Raw genomic sequence first — 17,673 nt, 5'->3', positions numbered from 1 at the left:
CTGTTTATAGGGAAAGAATAAGACTATATAATATGCAAAGTAGAATAAATTTATTGGACAGAGTAACATGGACCATAATGCACAGGCAGTTTGTGAAACCGTAACAGAAATCATCCTGAAAATGGTGTAGGATGCAACCTCCTGTGTGTGATGGGTGCACAGTTCAGTATTGGAATGATGCCCAAAAGCTGCTCTTCACCATGTAACCTGGTAGCCCAGACAAATACTGAGCCCTGGTGCTTTGGGCTGTTTTCAGTGAGTTCTGTTTTTAAGACAATTTAATTTGCAGTGGAGGGACTGGAATTGCTGGAGGGACTGCAACACTCCCTTCTCTCCTTTGCCCCAGCTCATAGGAGCTCTCAGCATTTGACAGGATCCTCTTGCTCCTTCTGCTTTTTCTCTTTTCACCCGTTTTCATTTTTCCACCCCATCTTTTCACTTCATGTTCCTCCTTGTGTCTTAAATCATAAAAACATTTTTTTCAGTCTCACTTTGTCTTTTAAAACAAAACAAAACAGAGAAAAAAAGAACAACAAATGAAATTGGCTTGACAGCCATCTTCCTGTATGTTGCCCTTTGCTTGCCTGCAGCTCCTTCCTCTTGAAAATGTGGCTTCAAGTCTCCTGTGTCTCTTTTCTTCACCAACAATTAAGGTCTCTCCAGGATCTCTCAAGGCAGACAGATATTCCTTATGGCACTGTCTTGGACTCCGCAGTCTATGAGCACGTTCGAGTGAAAGGGATGAATCCTTTTGAGAGGGACAGCATGTATTCCCAAATGTGGCGGATGATTAACAGAAGTAACGGCTCAGAGAACAACGTCTTGGAGTCGACTGCAGGCATTCAAAAGGTATTGCTATGACTTACTTTTTCTTCCCATTGAGACTCTCTGTGGTAACACCAGATTTGCTTAGTTGTTGCTTTTGACTGTAAGGGATGCATTTGCACCCAGATAATGATCATGCCTAGTACCAGCTTCTGCAAGCCCATTGCATCAGCACAGAGGACTGGGACTTCTCAGCTTGTTTTTTCAACTACATTTTAAAATGTAAGTACCTAGAGTGCTTGCTCTGAAAAGGATTTATAGGTATAAGAGTTTAATGCATTTGTCAGGATGCAAAATGGGAATAGGATCACTGGACTTCTAATACCAAAAGACATGGCAATATACTGTACAAAGCTTAAAGCACTTTCAGGACAAGACATTGATCAACTTATTTTGTAGGCTCCCAGCACTGAAAACCTTGGCTTTCAGTTGTAGCTCTGAATCATGTATGTTTCAAGAGAGGTAGGCAGGAAAAGATGATCTGTCTTTAAAGAGACATAGCCACTTTTGTAATGAGTTTAACAGAGGGAAAATAATTTGAAAGCAAGAGTCAGTTTTTGCAGGGACATTTTTAAGTGCAATGTTTCCCTCCCTTGTTTGTGATTGAGAGCTACAGCTTTTATAAGAAACAGTCTATGAAATGGTTCAGTATGAGTGAATAGTTAGTGGGTGATTAAATACAAACTTTATCTCTACCATTGTACCTTCACATACAGTTTTAAATACAATATTTTGCAGATTGATTTTAAACTCAAAAATGTGACAGTTAGAGCAAATATCCATAGAGTTGTGTGTTGTCTAAAGCTTGGTTTAAAGAATTCTAAAAATGGGGGCAAACTCTGTGTTTTGTGTGCACTGAAATCCGTTTGCCAGGGAAACCTGTAATTTCTGGTGTTTGACACCAGATACAGACACATAAGAGAAAAGGCTATGTTAAAAAGAGTAGTGAAGCCACTGGTTATGTCTTGATAATAAAAGGAAAACAAAATAAAGATTGTTTGGAATTTTAACAATCACTAATCCACCCTCTGTATAACTGAGATCATATTTTCTCCTCTGAAGGACAAAATGGCATGAATGAACAGGCAAGGAAGGCCCTGGGGAGCTGCACTTTTGAAACCCTTTTAGAAAAAGTCATAAGCTGAAAAAGCAAGGGAAAAAAAGACAGTCTGAAGATTTATTGGCTAGAGGAAATTGCTTTTTTTGAGAAAATATATTTTAGCTCTGTTTGCAAGGGTCTGATAAAGCTAGTTTTTGCCTTTTGTATATATATATATATATATATTAAAAAAAAAAAAAAGCCCATCGCCTTCTGGTTTGCCTTTCCAAGATATACTAAGAGAGAATCAGAAAACAGCACATCAAACACAACAGTCAACACAGTCAACAGTTTTGACTAATTGCTTTTAGTTGAAAAAAGCAACCAGTGTATCATGCTGGCAAGTAATTCTAGATTGTAGTCTTTGATACCTAGTTCCTGAAAACATTGCAGTTTCTGTCTTAAAACTTACAAAAACAAAACTATCTGGGTTCTATCTGACTCCCATGCCTCCAGTTCCCAGGAACAAGCACTTGCAAATGGTGGCATAAAATACCCAAGTTGTAACGTGAGCAAGATAGCCACCCTCCAATTTTAAAATATCAGAGGTCCTGGTTCCGGTGAACATACACACCCACCTATGCAGTTGCAGTTTCTCCCCTTCTTTTGCCTTACAGGAAGAAATAACACAGAAAAAGGTTATCTGCCAATTTCTGTTCACGTGGAAGCTTTTGGGAGATTGCCTGCTCAGGAAGAAAGGTCTGTTGATTTAAAAAAAAAAAAAAAAGGAAAGAAGCTGTGCCTTTCAAGAGTCACTTAAGACTCTTCTCCTTCAGCTGGAAGATGAATGTGATGTTAAAAACTACTCTTAGGCAAGGAAAATTAGAATAGAATAGATCAGTTGGAAGGGACCTTCAAAGATCATCTAATCCAACTGGCTGACCACTTCAGGGCTAACCACAATTTAAAGCATATTATCAAAGACATTATTCGAATGTCTCTTAAACACTGACAGGCATGGGGCATCAACCACCTCTCTGGGAAGCCTTTTCCAGTGTTTGACTGCTCCCACAGGTGGCACCCTTTAAAAAGGATAATTGATAAAAGTCGGGGATTGTAATCTATGTGAAATACCTTCCAAAAAAATGCAAACATTTTAGAGTAAATTCACAGGTCCCCTCTGCCTATTTATAAACTTCATAAAACCCTTCAGGGCCTTGAATGTCTCTAACAAGCCACAACAGAGCCATTAACGCAACCAGATTATAACCCTGGACAAGATAAGCCCACAGGTCTCCGTTTGTGCTTTGTTTTGTTTCTACTATTAACCAGTGCTAAAGCGTCACTAAACAGCAGTTTATCCAGGCCCTGCTGCACCCACTCCGAGATGAACAGGGTTTGCGAGTAGACATCACAAAATGACTTGGTTAGGCAAGCAGGCAGGCTTTGTGATGTGGAAAAGGCTTAGCCAAGCATTTTTTTTATCTTAAAATCCTGCAGTTTTGTCTTGCTTCTGTTCTGAAAACTGTATTCTTTGTATTTGGAGGAAAGTAGTGATTTAATATGAATATATCTATAAACAGGGGGAGGGGGAGTTGCATCAAATGCTGATTTACTCGGCATACAATCCTGCTTGCTCAGCAGGACAGTGCATTTGCTGTACCTGGGACTTCATGGGGAATCTCACCTGTGCAAGTGGGAACACAATGCAGCCAAATGACAATGATTGCATTGTCACATTTTGCATCGGGATGTCTATGTCTTTGACTTGTTTTTCCTGGTGGGAGGGCAAGGCTGGCAGGAAAAAAGGATGGGAAGATCATGCCGTTTTAAGTTTCTGGGGTTTGATATGTATTGGTCCTTGTCTTGTAAATCAGGTGAATATGTATCGCTGAGCATCCACGTGAACAGCAGTTTACAGCATCACATCTGGTTAGAGAGCAGCTGGGTGGATTTACCCTGAAAAGACAGCCGAGTTTTAAATACCTCAAACAGGAGACAGCTGGAAGAGCGCAGGCGCTTTAGAAACTTTTACAGCTTATTGTCTTTTTCAAAAGACAACAAAAAGCATTTTAAGATCTGTATCAAAGCAAGGGAAGAATTCAGTTGTTTGTCCTCCTGCTTTGTCAAATCGAAACGGATGAGAAGGTGTCTGTATTCCTATATATGCTTGGATTATTCCAGAGAGTATTCACTTTTATCTCATTTTTTCTTTATTATTCATAAGTGTTTCGTGTATCTCAAATTGATTTCCCTTTTTTTTGCATAGGTTATGAAATATGCATCTCATTCTGTCAAAGGAGTCTCTATTTTTGCGGAAGTTATTTATTCAGGGAGGATTTACAGAGGCCTAAGTCATGCCTGCTTAAACATTCATTGAGGACTCCAAGAAAAATCATTTAGGCTTAAACATATCACATTACATACCTTTTTATGTCTTCTTAAAAGGCACATTACCCTGCTTAATCCTTTACAAGCACCACAGGCTTTCCTATCCTCGGAACTATTCCCATTTAAAATACAATGAAGTGCTTCCATTGTGCCCCTGTCTGCTCTTTCTTCCTTAGAGTATAATAGCGCCTAATGCCCTATCCTACCCACCTCCTTCCTCTGAACATGATACTGTAGCCTACAGCATCTACATTTTTCTCAGTGGTACAAAGTAGAAAATTTCTTTCCCAGGCTGCATAGGCAGAATCAAAATGCATTTGAAACGTCTTGTCTGTTTAACTTCAAGTGCAAAATATTTAGCTGGTAGGAAACTTGATAATGACTGTCAGGTGAATTAATGTTTTTGGATGGTGCAATAAAAGAAACTCCTTTTACCCTCTCAATTTCAGAGCATTAATAATTCCTCTTCAACCCTCACCACAGTATCAAAGGAAATTTGGTCTTGAAATTTTGATTTTCTTGTCATTTTACCCACAGTGAAAGCATGTGAGCAATTGCTGAGCCTGTTCATTTTCCCTGGACGGCAGTTTTACCTTCCTGAGAATACTGCTCTAGTAATAATATTATTGTTTAAAATACCGGTGAATAGGCCATAACAAAAGCTTTGCTAAGGTGATTTGTCTGGTGAAGAAATGGGTATTAATGATTTGCGGCTCTGTGCTAGAACAAAGTAGCAATAACTAGATGTGGTTCTTCTTAATTTGCAAAGGCAATGGCATGGAGATTTCTATTGATGAACCAGAAAACTCCTGAATTAGGTAATTAAACAGATTTACTCATGAACTTGCCATTGGAATTGTCATTCTGATGGCAGATATACTCATTACACCACAAAAAGACCTAGCTAATATTTTCAAGTCCATGCATCTTTGTTATGGACATTTCTAACAATGGAGCTAGCCAATAAAAAGACACCAAAACCAGGAAATAACAAAGCAGAGGTTTTGGACATTGGGTCTGTACTGTGGTGCAGTAGTTTGACAGTGGCTGAGGAAGGGATAGGAAGCAAAAAAGGCAAGAGCGTGTAGAAATACCATGACTGCACACCAGTCCCCCGTATATCTTAATTCTCTAAAAATGGGATCAGCTACACTGTTGGTTCCCCTCTGCCTCTGGAGGTGACACTTTTTGCACAGATGGGATGTTCTACTGGATGGATGTGCTACTCCACTAGTAATAAGTTTCAGGAGTACCCTTTAGACTTTGTTGCGCCTCACAACTGAAGGTAAAATTTATCTATTTTTCAATTACCTTCTGCTTGGTCCATGGCTTGGAGCTGACAGGTGCCTGGGGGTACCAAACCCACATGCCTCATTTCAAATTGTCATGGATAGTCTGGCTCTGTCTTATTTGTCATATAGCATCCTTTTCCTGGAAAGCAAGTCTCAACACAAAGTCTGAGCCTGATTTACCAGTGATGCATGGCTAATAATGTCAGAAGGAATGCCTGATCCACTGGCACTGTAATATTTGAAGTCTCATAGTCTGTCCACATGTCAGTTTGTGGTGGTGAGAGTGGAGTATATTTCATTACAAAGCACATTTCTAATAGCCTTACCACAACTTGGCTCCAGTTTGCTTGAGCCTAAAGAATAACCAGCCTGAAGAAAGAATTTTTTTCTACAATCCTGTATATCTTTGCTCCCGTATCTAGGGCTTAAGCAAACTAGCAGCAGTGAAAAAATTTAGATTCCTAAACACTGGACCAGAAAACACTGCAAATGCAATGTAGTGTTACCTTCAGGCATCATCAAAAGGCTAATAGTTATCTGCATTAACCTAGGGGTTAGTGTGCTTTGGGTGTTTAATAACTGAGCTGTGACAGTTAACAGAGCAGTAGGAAGATTCTGCATGTAGTTTAAAAATAAAAATCTAAAACAGTTTTCCTGTTGCCTCATTTTCTCAGAATTTAAGGTAGGCTCAACAAAAGGCTTGCTGTCCCTCATGAATGCTCCAAAACATATTCCAAAGTTTGATCCAACTTTAACATTCTAGAGGGGTTTTTATCTTGAGTAGAGCACCTGTGAAAAGTTCTTATTTCATGCAGTTTGGCTTTATTCCAATAAAAACTTGAGTCAAAATTTGAGTCAGCCTGCGTATCAAGAAATGGATCTGCACACACGTGTTCATCCAACAACCAAGCCGGTCATTGCCATATTCTTTTTATCTCCAAAGTTTCCTGAAAATTTTATCTGAGTTCATCTTCTGTTTCATCCTACGTGCTCCTGAATGTACCTTCAACCTTTTGCTCTCACTGAAATGCCATCCAAATTGCTGTTGACTTCTGTCCAAAGATATTCAGCTAGTGAATCCATGCAGATAACTTGCAGTTCTGTTTCTCCCAGTTGAAACTGAGCTCTTTGTATCTGAAATTAGTTTTTTTTCTTCTAATATTTTTTCATGGATGTATCACCACTAATTTAGTCCAACATAGCTAAAACCTAGACTAGCTAACTCTACATCTTCCCCCCCAGTTTTACTTTCCATGTTCTTTCTTGTGGCTTTCTCTTGCTTAAGCTTATAATCTAGTGGCGTTATTAGCTTATGTTTTGTCTTAACATTTGTGTGTCTAAATTTTATGAATTCACCCTTCATATAACATGTCTATGATTTAGCCATACAACTTTGTCCATTACTATAGCAGCTTTTAGCATTGTTTTCTCTGAACTTTACAAAACTCTCTTACTGCATTAAATTCTACTTAAAGTGCTCCTACATGCCACCCCAACCCTCCCCCCCCCAAAAAAAAAAAATGTTTCAAGGCCCTTCATGGCTGACCTTCATGGCTGATTCTGAAACTGCCTGTAGTTTTCTCATTTCTGAATTGAAAATCATCGATGTAAGTTTCCAGTGCAACTCTTTTCTCTTTCAAGCAAGCATCTGTATGCACTCTCCAAGGGCTCTTCTGTAAGGTATGAAGTTTTCCTTCCAGACATTCATCTTAACTTCTTCAAACTCCTTAACATACTCCTTTATTATTGCACTAACAAAAACCTTGACAGCTTGGTCTCTGGTGTACTACGATCACTACCCATCAACTGAGCCACCCTGTTTTGTTTTTGCTTTATGTTCTTTCCCTTTATTTGGCTTACTTTATAATTGCCAATAAGAAGGGAAAGAGGAATTCATTATTTAGTGATCTAAATACCATCACAGATATGAATTGGGTAAAACCAAATAACTGCTGTAGCCCACAATCAACCAAGTTCATGAACATGCCCATTACTAGAGGAAGAGTACTTCTGAGAAAACAAACTGTGTCTGACCTTTGAGTCCTTATCCCCAAAGTAAAGCTACAGGCTAACTTCAGAAGAGCATAAGAGCTAAAGTTTGTAACAGTCTAATACAATGAAAAGATAGGGGAGAGGGAAAATATTTGACTGAGCAATTGGTCCTTATTCTCTCTTTCATTTTCTCCAGCTTCATTGTTGCCAGCTCCATTTTTCTCTTGGATTGTCTCATTGATTAACATAATTACATTCATCTCAGAGATATTTTACTAATCTTGAAGTTTTCTGCTTGTTTTCAGACAAGGCTTGTTTGCCTGAAAGCCAGGTCATTTAGGCATCCCACCACCAGTTATATCCTTTCTTCTATTTAAAGGTAATTCTCTCTTAAAACATTGCTTCACTTAGATTCTTAAACTGTCATGGCTACAACAACAATACTCCCACCATGTGTAACTTGAGGTGCCTAATTTAGGTGCCCAACTTTCATTCCTAGCTACTGTAGACAATTTCCTTCTCTAGAGAGTGGTTGGGAGTGCCTAAACTATGAAGCTATTTTTCTTGGTGACTTATTTTGTACAGAAGCTATCGTAGTAAAATCATGTTTCACAACTAGAAAAGGCAATAAAAAATAAGAAATGGCAAAATATACCCTGTGGAACTAATTTTGCTTGAATCCTGTAGACTTGCATTCTGCAGAGAACTGAGACCAGACTTTTCAGCTGGAGGCAGGATGGCTGACAGCCCTTTGAGGAATGAGCATGAGATGGGACGGGTTCTCATGCTTCATCCTAATGGCCAAATATAAAGCTAAGTACTTCTTGCCTTAGTGCGTTTCTGTCCCTGTAGTCATCTTTTCATATGACAAACCCAGAGAGGAACCTTTGTCTCCACCAACAAACCTTTGTTGGTAGAGATTTCACTTGAGGTTTCTCTTGTTTAGAAGTGGACTAATTAGGATGGTGTCATGAGAGAAACACACAGAGTGCGTCCCCAATAGTAGGAGACCAGCTCAGTAGAAGTGTTTCTGTGGCTGTGTCACATCTGAGCACTGCAGTACTGAGCATCATATATGAGAGACTTCAAATTTCTCTCCAAGTAATGTGAGTGCTGCTTTCATTTGCACTGGCTGGTGATCAGTTGTACAAATGCTGAGCGCCCTCCTGAAACTGGGATTTGTAGGGGATGGGAAATTTTGGAATGGAATGAACAATGAGTAAGAAAACTTACAATTAGGAAATAGTTTAAGAAAAGAGTGCAGTTGCAGTCCATGGTTGTAAAGATTGAGTGTGAGCATGTCAGGATAATGCTTAAGGAGATTTTATTCCTAACTTTTCTTGTTGCTGAAATTTTCTCAGCTGGCCATGCTCAGTACTAGGGAGGCACCTGTTAGAAAGGGTGGCATAAACAGAGAAAGAAAACACCCCTACCTTAGCTACACCTAGGAAAGTAGCTAAATTTGGGCATATCTGGGTCTAACTCGGCAATGCTGCTGTCATATTCCATGAAAGGAAAAGTTTTCTGAGTGTTCACTATGTGATAAGTGCATTTAGTATGCATAGCACAGGAGAGGTCTGAAAGAAAAACAGCTCTCCTGGGTGCTGTTATGAACTGTCTCATGAGTAAAATATAGGTGTTAGTAAAGTGTGCAAAACAGGAGATGTCTTTGTAGATATATTTGTGGCAGAATGGAAGTTTTGCTGGATGTTACTCTCTCAATTGAAAGCAAAACAAGATGATATTCTACCTTTTGTTTATCAGCTGCAGAGCCCAAGAAGGGTTCAGGAGATGAACACTCTTTGTGGCAGACGAGTACTGAGGGGGCAGTTTTGTTAGTTAGGGTATCAGTTGTCATTTGGGTGTAGATGTTAGAGAGACCTTGGTCCTGATATGGCATCTTACAATAAAAGCACAACGGCAGTATATAATAACAAACCAATGCAGGGAGATGATAGATAGATAAATAGATAGATAGATAGTTTATCATCTAGATTTGCTAGATGATAAACTTTTGTTACATTTTCTAACCCACAAATCTACTTCTCATGCAGTTACTAAAATTGTATGTACTATCTTCTTATGCTCTTCCATCTATGGCAATATCTCACAAAAAAAAAAAAAAAATATATGACCAACAGCTTTAAATGACTGAAAACTGTAGAGGCATGAGCAAGCTGTGCCAGAGATGTGAATCTCAACTTGTGTGTCAGCAGCCTGTGGTAGGACATACCCTTCTTTGGATTTTTGTGGTGGAACATACCCTTCTTTGGATTTTTGAGTAGCACATCCATTATCTCAGGTTTTATTTCTGCAGGGTGACTTTGATCTCCACTCTTGCAGTTCTACTGTATTAGCACCCATTGTCTCCAGAAACTTAATGTGCCACTTGCACGTCATTCCCCTTTGGCAAGTGGTTATTTATTTTGATGTAGCAGGAATTGGAATGAATGTGGTATTACAAGTCCTGTAATCATTTAGGCCTATGAGATTGCTTTTTATTAAACAAGAGAGACTCCTGATGGAAGATACAAGCTCCTAAAATACTTTTTCCCAGTCTTACCATGTCAAATGTGTGCTGTTTCTGTGCAGAACCTGTAAGGCAGCAAAGTTCAAGATGAGTAGAATGTTCTCCTTGAAGCATTTTCTGTTGTTTCTTCAGATCTTTTTTTTTTTCTTTTTTAGCCATTTTTCTCTGTGAAGGTGACAAAAAGATTTGAATTTGGGCAGTTTAATCAACAACGTATTTTCTTTTGTGCCCAGACGCACTTCTATATCCCTTTTTCTAAATCATTTTTGGAAAAGATCCATCAAAAATTACTGTTTCAGGGAGAAAAAGAAATGTGGATAGTATCACTTCCATTGCTGTTTCCTCCTGTCCTCACTCATGTAGAGGCGACGTTAGCGCCATTGCTCCCATGCTGAACCATCTCTGTGGTTCACCTCCCTTTCCACAGCAGAGAGACATGGCTGTGCCCTTATTCCTTGTTTTGGAATTTAGTTATCCTAAGAAAAATTCTACAAAGTGCCTGAAAGAGAAGAGTAGCTTGGTATCTGGTGCGCTCTCATTTAGCTACAGGTGACATGAAAGGTATTAGGCACCTATTTTTCTGGTCCTGTGAGCTCTTATTTCTCCATTTTATTTCCATTAACTTAGTGCTTTTCCTACTGAGGTTCTGTACCATTTCCAAGTTCATGGAGATGAGTAATACCACCATACCGAGGGTGTCTGGGGACTACACAGACTCCTACGCAGCTCCAGCAACCTCAGCTCTCTCTTTCCCTTTTGAATTCCCGCTTTGCTTTGTTCCCTCCCTCTCACTTTTTCTTTTTTCTTTTTTCAGCTTTTTGATCCTCCATCCTTTTTGTTTGGATCCCAGCTCCTCCAACTTTTTCCCAGCTCTCTGAGCCTTTCTTCTTTCCCCACCTCACCTCTCTGTACGCAGTCATACATCTCTTTTGCTATCTCCATCCGCTTACACTGTCTCACTGTTTATCTCTACAGTGAATTCTGAGACTTTCAATTCTCCATCAGACAAAGCTTTCCAAAACCCTGGCTGTCACTTTGAAGCCAGCTGCAGGCTCACAGTATGGTGGGCTGCACTGGGGACATATCACGCACAGATCAGGGGAAATGCAGGCTCTGACTAATGATCAATAGATGGAGACAGGAGAGCACACTCTTGCTTCAGGCACGGAACTTGGTAATGTATTCGCTTTCTCAGTTAAATGTTTCCAGCTATCATTTTTATGTATTAACATATTCTAATAATACGCAACTACATTTTGATGTATTAACAAATGCAAATGATGGGATTGAGTGTAAGGTTGTTTAAAGGATATATGCAACTGAAAAAAAGCCATGAATAGAAGTAATGAGAACAGAATATATAAAAAGTGCTGTATATTCCAGCTTTAAAGCATATCTGGGTCTGTGAAGCTGCAAGACTAAAATGGTGAGAGAAATATAAGAGGTAACAGAAAGATCTTAATTCGTATTTGTGGAGCTGCTGTAGCATTTGTTTATAAAAAAAGCTTGACTTAACAGATTTATATAATTTTTGTAAAATAACTTGTTACTACCACCACCCCCAAAAAAATCTATTCCATAGACCAGCAAATAAATGCACTGCAGAAGGTACATTCATAGCAAGTTTCCGCTTTAAGCCATTCAATAGTCCCTCATGAAATTGTTCAGAATTTTTCAATTCTAATAGTCTTATAGTTGTAATAGAAAAGCAAAAGAGGAGAGCTCAGGGAGTACCTGGAGCTCCTCTGACAGCAAATTTTAGACTAACACCCTTAAATAAATCAATACCTTAATAAACAGATTGGTAGGCCATGAAATGCTAGTGAAATAATAAGGACAGTAAGGAAAATTAAATTTGAAACTAAAAAGCAGCAACAGAATACTTAATAAAATCAACCTAGGTCTCTAACGTGTATAAGAATCAAATATCTAAGTATCAGAAAATTTAGTTAAATCAGATTGCCCTTAAGATCACCTTAGTCTCAAAACAAGAGGAAGGAAGAAATCCAGTGTGGTTTAAGATAACATCTAGAAAAATAAAGCGCTGAAAAATCTAATTTTTCAAGTATAAAAGAGGAACCCAAAGTTCTTTGTGTTTCTCCAAATGATGTACCCATGTTTAAAACTGCAGGTTTATGCTCCTAAATACCTGTGTGCATTTAAATGCAAGTACAGGTTGTAGAGTCAGAGAGGTCTCTAAGGACCAATCTTAAAACATCTGGTCTGGAAGGCTAGAAAACTGTGCAGACTTTGCTGCTGGCTGCTTTTTGATGTAGTCCTCAGTCATCAGATTAGAGATAGTGGGAAATTTTCTGGTAAAGCTCCATTTTGTTGGAATTTGTCCATCTATTGAGGAAAAAAAAAAATGGTTGTGTTGTGCTTAAGTGGGGAGTGTGGGGAAAGAGGAAATTTCAGATCTCGTGGTTCAGACTGAGTGGATGTTGCACAAGAATATTGGTGGCCTACAAAGCAGAGTGCCAAATACGATTAGCTTCTGTGTGCTTAAATCGTACTTGTGCAGATAAAATTTGGAGTTTGGGATGTAAGGGGTTGTTTCTTTAATGGACAACTGCAGTAAGCATAAAGTCTCCAGTGGTGAGGCTGTCAGGCTGCACTAAAAGTCTGGGGCTGGGATGTGATCAGCAGCTCCTGCACGTTTGTTGCTCTCTAGCCTTATTCCATATGCCTCCTTTAGAGCGATATGAAATGCAAACCCACCACTTCAATGCCCAGTAAATATTTCAGGGGGTTTCAAATCCCATCCAGCAGAGCCAGAAGTTTCACGCAGTTTTCTTCCTAACATCTGTGCAGGTTTCTGAAAATGTTTTGAAGAAAACTGGGACACTCTGTGTGCTCTGTGGCTGTGCATATTGGCTGTGGATGGGGCTGGGAGTAGCCCAGAAGGGTATTACGGCGCTGCCTATCAGGCCATCATCTCTCTGAACTGCTTTGGGGGGTGTGCAGAGGAGCTCTTATCGAATCAACAGCATTTCCAGTTCCTGCAGGTTGTGCATGGCTATGGTTTTTCTGTAACATATAGTATGATGCCTCCCGCTAATGTCTCTTTCTGACCTGATTCAAGTAACTAAGGAGACATTTTCTGAGTGCTTTTCTTGGAACTAAATCTACATGGAGTGAACTTTCCAGCCAGCAAGTTAAAAATTTAGAAGTAACAGCATGGCATTGAGGAAAGTATGCTAGGTAGGTAAGCTGGCTTTCTTAAAGCGTGTCAACTGAGAGCAAAGCTAAATTTTTCTGTTAAATAAGCAGAATCTTTCCTTGGGCTAAAGAGTAATGATAATTGTTGTTTCCACCATTTTTACCATTTTATTCTCTTCAGTCAAATTGCCAGCAAGCAGTTTATGTCTCTCTGTATTTGAATTAGGCAGCAGTTGTCCGGTCTGAAAATGTGGCTGCAATAAATCAGCATCTTTTTAATAGCCAAGATATGGGAGGAGAGGATTAAAGTGCCATGTGGAGTGTTTTAAGAAGCATTTTATCCAGGCTGTAATCACATTTCATTCTTCTATCAGTTTGCATAAAATGCCCGATCTAGATAGACAGCACAGCTCCCTCGCTGGGATTGCAATGGCAGGAGAGAGCTGTTTACCATTCCTGGCTCTAAAGCTTTCCTGCTGCATGGGACTTGATTGGTGTTTGTGGCTGTTTTTTACAGAATTGTTAGTTAATCAGATAAAACAGACCCCATTCCCTGCTGAATATAACACAAGGAAGGGGATAAATAACGGAATGCATCAAGATGGCTGGAAAATACAATGCGTCTGTAATAAAAAAACAGTAGATAAGCAGCTGGTATTATACAAGTCTGTAAGTACCAAGGGGTTCTGGTCATAACATAAATCACAGAGCAGAAGCTTTCTTTGTTTTATCACTCTGACCTCAAGATGGGATTTCCCTGTAATACATTTCTAGCAAGAATTCTCAACCTGTGAGTAAACAAATCTAGGATGCGTCACCTTCCCAAGTCTTGTGCTACAGTCAGTGATACAAATTCCCAAGAAAACTCAAAATCTCTCATCAATTATCAATCTTCCACCAGCGCTAGCTGCAGTTCCTGGGTATTCCTTTGAATAGGAGATGGATGGCTGGATCATCTTTCTTGTGCTTGATCCAAGGTACTGCAGCATGCTTTGGTCCAAACCAGTCTGAATTTGTGACCTCTTGCAAGACACTGAAAAATATAATCTGTGTCTTGCAGCATGGGGAAGGAGTGTGGGCTAGCTTCCTACACTGCAGGTGGACAGAAGATGACATCCAAATCTGAAAGCCTCTGAATTTTGTTGCATGCATGCCAGGAGTCCTGAGCATCATTGTGGTTTATGTGGTGTTTCAAGTATGCACTGGGGAGACACTGGTACCCCATCACCATTCTGAACTGAACATTGGTATGAAAAAACACCAGTCTGTTCATCCCTGATAGAGGAGATGCACACAAATAGTGCTTGTTCAAAAGCAGAATTTGGAATGAAAAAAAGTAGGTGCTTATAAGCCACAGTATTTTAACAACCAAAATTTTGGCTTCAAATGCTACAATTTTGCCCAAGTGCTGTCTTTACATGTAAATTGTTATATGAATCTCTCCTTGAGTCCCTAATGTTGCTAAGGAACATGTCTAAATGTTGCAATTCACAGCATAGCCTGGAAAAAACACACAATAATGTCGGTACACATTGGACAGGTATAAGCAATAAAGGTGGGAATGCAAGGAAATGTGAGCATCAGTTAATGAACGTCTGCAAAATGCTCTCAGTCCTTCAGATGATTCTGTTATTAAACTGAATGTCTTGGCTTACGCTATAGTTGTGCTGGAAGCTAAATGAAGGAGATGGTTTTCTTTAAACAGCATGTTATTCTTGATTAGCTTGAATATTAAATCATTTTGGATTTAACAAAGTGAGCAGCAGATGGAACACAACAGAGAACAGGAAAACAAAAAAAATAGAACATGATATGAGATCATGGAAGGGAATCAAAGTACACATACACAAAAGTAAATCAGAAGAGCTCATACCAAAATTCTGGCTAAAATAATATACAACATATGTTTCGGAATGACAAAAGTTGTGGAAAATATTCAAGGTATTCTTTTGTCTTTCCAAAGATGCCAATAATCATCTTGATTTTGAGAACTGTACTTCTAAATATGCCCTCTCATTCATTGGTGTAGAGTCTCCCCACATTATCAGCTGTGATTGTGTTTTTGCAAAATCAACAAGAAGTTTAATGGAAGGGAGTAGGTAAAACACAACTCTGTATTTACACCCACTGATTCGGAAGCTGACTTGACTGTTCCAGACCTCATGAACCAAGCCATGAAAGGGAAATCTCATAAGAGAAAGAGTTACTTTAGTATTTTGGTACATAACATCCAGATCCATTCCTAGCTGAATGGAGACAAATTACATCCAAAACCAGAGAAACTGGCAGAAGGTTTGCTTTGAACTCCATTCTAGGACTCCTAGGCCTGATGAGTTTCTTCTGTTCCGGTAGAGTTTTGCATACTTTTTGACAGACACTACATCAAATTGTGTTGTCTCCTTTCACAAGTTATTTTGCACACATTCTGTACCACTTTCAGCACATTTTAGTTATTACTACTCAATAAAATTTTTAAGCTATGAGGTGTTTCTAACGTGCCGTGACAAGTTTTATGTACATTATGTGATTGTGGTTTTGATTTAATCTGCATCATATTATAGTCATTCTGTAGCTTTTTTTTTTTAATTTTTATTATGCTCTTGCTGTATTTTATTTTTTTACAGGTCCATGTTTTATCTCTCGGTTCATTCAGCTAGAATATTGCTAGGCCTAGCTCTGCTAAGCTTGCGTACCTCATGTAGATGCAGAGTAAATCCACTGAACAATTATTTATCCAGTAGCTGCCAAATGTAGGTGCTGTACTGGGCCTTAGATTCCCATTGAACCTGCATTATTGGTCTCTGAATATTTTGAAACATGACAGAATATAAATAACTAAAAGGAAATCAGAAGAGACTAGAGAAAATATTACTTTGTTTTTATCTTCTTCAGCTACCCTGAAATGTGCTTTTCATCGATATGTCATACATAAGACTAGAGAGGATATTTTTTCCTGGCATCATATTTCCTATGCTTTGTTATATACATCTTGTGATACTTGTCTTCCAAAACTTAACATGAATGAGACAGCAACAAAGATGCTACATTGGATTTGATGCAGATGTCCATCAGTAGGATTTATGCCTTCCATTTGTGTCTGAAGGGATCACATTTTCAGAACAACAACCCACATGTGCACAGTTGTGCTGCATATGATGTTGATATAACTGAACAGAGAAAGGAGAGATTCTGTGCACAAGCGCTGTGCAGCTGTTTGTCCGGGCACGTGTGCAGGCCATGCTGTTCCCACATATGCAGTGGTTGTGCATACGCACGCAGTAACAAAGCTGCTTTTCCTGAACACTTGGTCAGGCATTTAGCACCGATTTGTGAGAAGCTGTATAGCATCCTCTAATATTTTCCTAAGCAAGTGAAGAATAAAATTCATTGTCTTCCATTTAGAAATCCATACCAACTGAAAGAAGGAGGAGCATTACAATGCAATAGACCTGGGCAAGTCAATAGAATAGACCTGGGCAAGTCGATTTCTTTTTTTTTGTTGTTTTTTTGTTTTTTTGTTTTGGTAGCCATATAGAGCTTTTTTCACCCTCACCTCTGGGCTGGCATCTCACATGTTCCAGACACAGTGAAATACCATAGCTTCTCTCTGATTCTTCCAAAGCCAGAGAAAAAGCTCAGTTCTTCAATGCAATGAGTATATATGTGTTCGGTGTACCATCCCCCTCATAGCATAGTTCTGTGAAATAGAAATTATTTTTGAGTTGGGTTATGATATAAGAGTGATTAACAATTAACTATCAGTTTAGATATTCATTCTTCTTATAGTCAAGGTCCAATTTCTTTTTCAGTAAAATTAATAAGACAGTGAATAAATAAGATTACATCTCCTAACAAGGCAGTGGTGTTTTTCAAGCAGTCCCCGCACAGATGGTAGATGATATCTGCTGCGCATTGGATGAAACACTAGTATGTCAAATTGATGATTTTATGATGCTATTGCTTGTATTTTTCATTTTCCTTCCCTGTTGTTTAGTGTTAACTAATGAAATGATTTCATGCACTCAAGGAAGATATGTACTGGTGCACATGATTAGCTGGGCACTTAAGCTGTCCGCACTGTGTGCACAAAACCCTGATTTGCAAGTACTGCGTGTACCAAAGAAAATCTCAGCTGATGATCCTAATTCTAGGTCAAATGCTACTTCATTTTAAGAAGGCAAATCAGCTGATTGCATTGTATCATAGCAATTAAAATTGAAAAATATGTGTGCCATCGCTTTTTCCATTTCCTGAATATTTTAACTCATTGATTAAAGATGCGTTGGTATTTTTATTTATGTGGTAGGAACAAGTATTTGAATATAACCCAATGGTATTATATTTTTCAAAAGTACACCAGTGACACACGGTATACACATCAAACTCATATTAAGAAAACAAGTAAGACTGGCTGACTAATTGCATAATTTTTACTAAACAATTCT

At 38.8% G+C, this 17,673-nt stretch overlaps 1 protein-coding gene across 13 annotated transcripts in view; it reads left to right on the top strand.

The window, feature by feature from the left end:
* The window catches only part of GRID2 (glutamate ionotropic receptor delta type subunit 2), an 800,504-nt gene that overhangs the window by 690,795 nt on the left and 92,036 nt on the right, over positions 1-17,673 (top strand). For all 13 annotated transcript variants that reach the window (XM_080592187.1, XM_080592186.1, XM_080592181.1 and 10 more), the window contains one exon: positions 654-849. In XM_080592187.1, the coding sequence (XP_080448313.1) occupies positions 654-849 (196 nt within the window). The remainder of the gene's footprint in view (positions 1-653; positions 850-17,673) is intronic.

This window comes from Anser brachyrhynchus (genome assembly GCF_964034855.1).
Source record: "Anser brachyrhynchus genome assembly, chromosome: 4".
In the NCBI taxonomy this organism is placed as follows: domain Eukaryota; kingdom Metazoa; phylum Chordata; class Aves; order Anseriformes; family Anatidae; genus Anser; species Anser brachyrhynchus.
The sequence above is the reverse complement of the archived record's forward strand: the minus strand, read 5'-3'. Positions and strand labels throughout refer to the sequence as shown.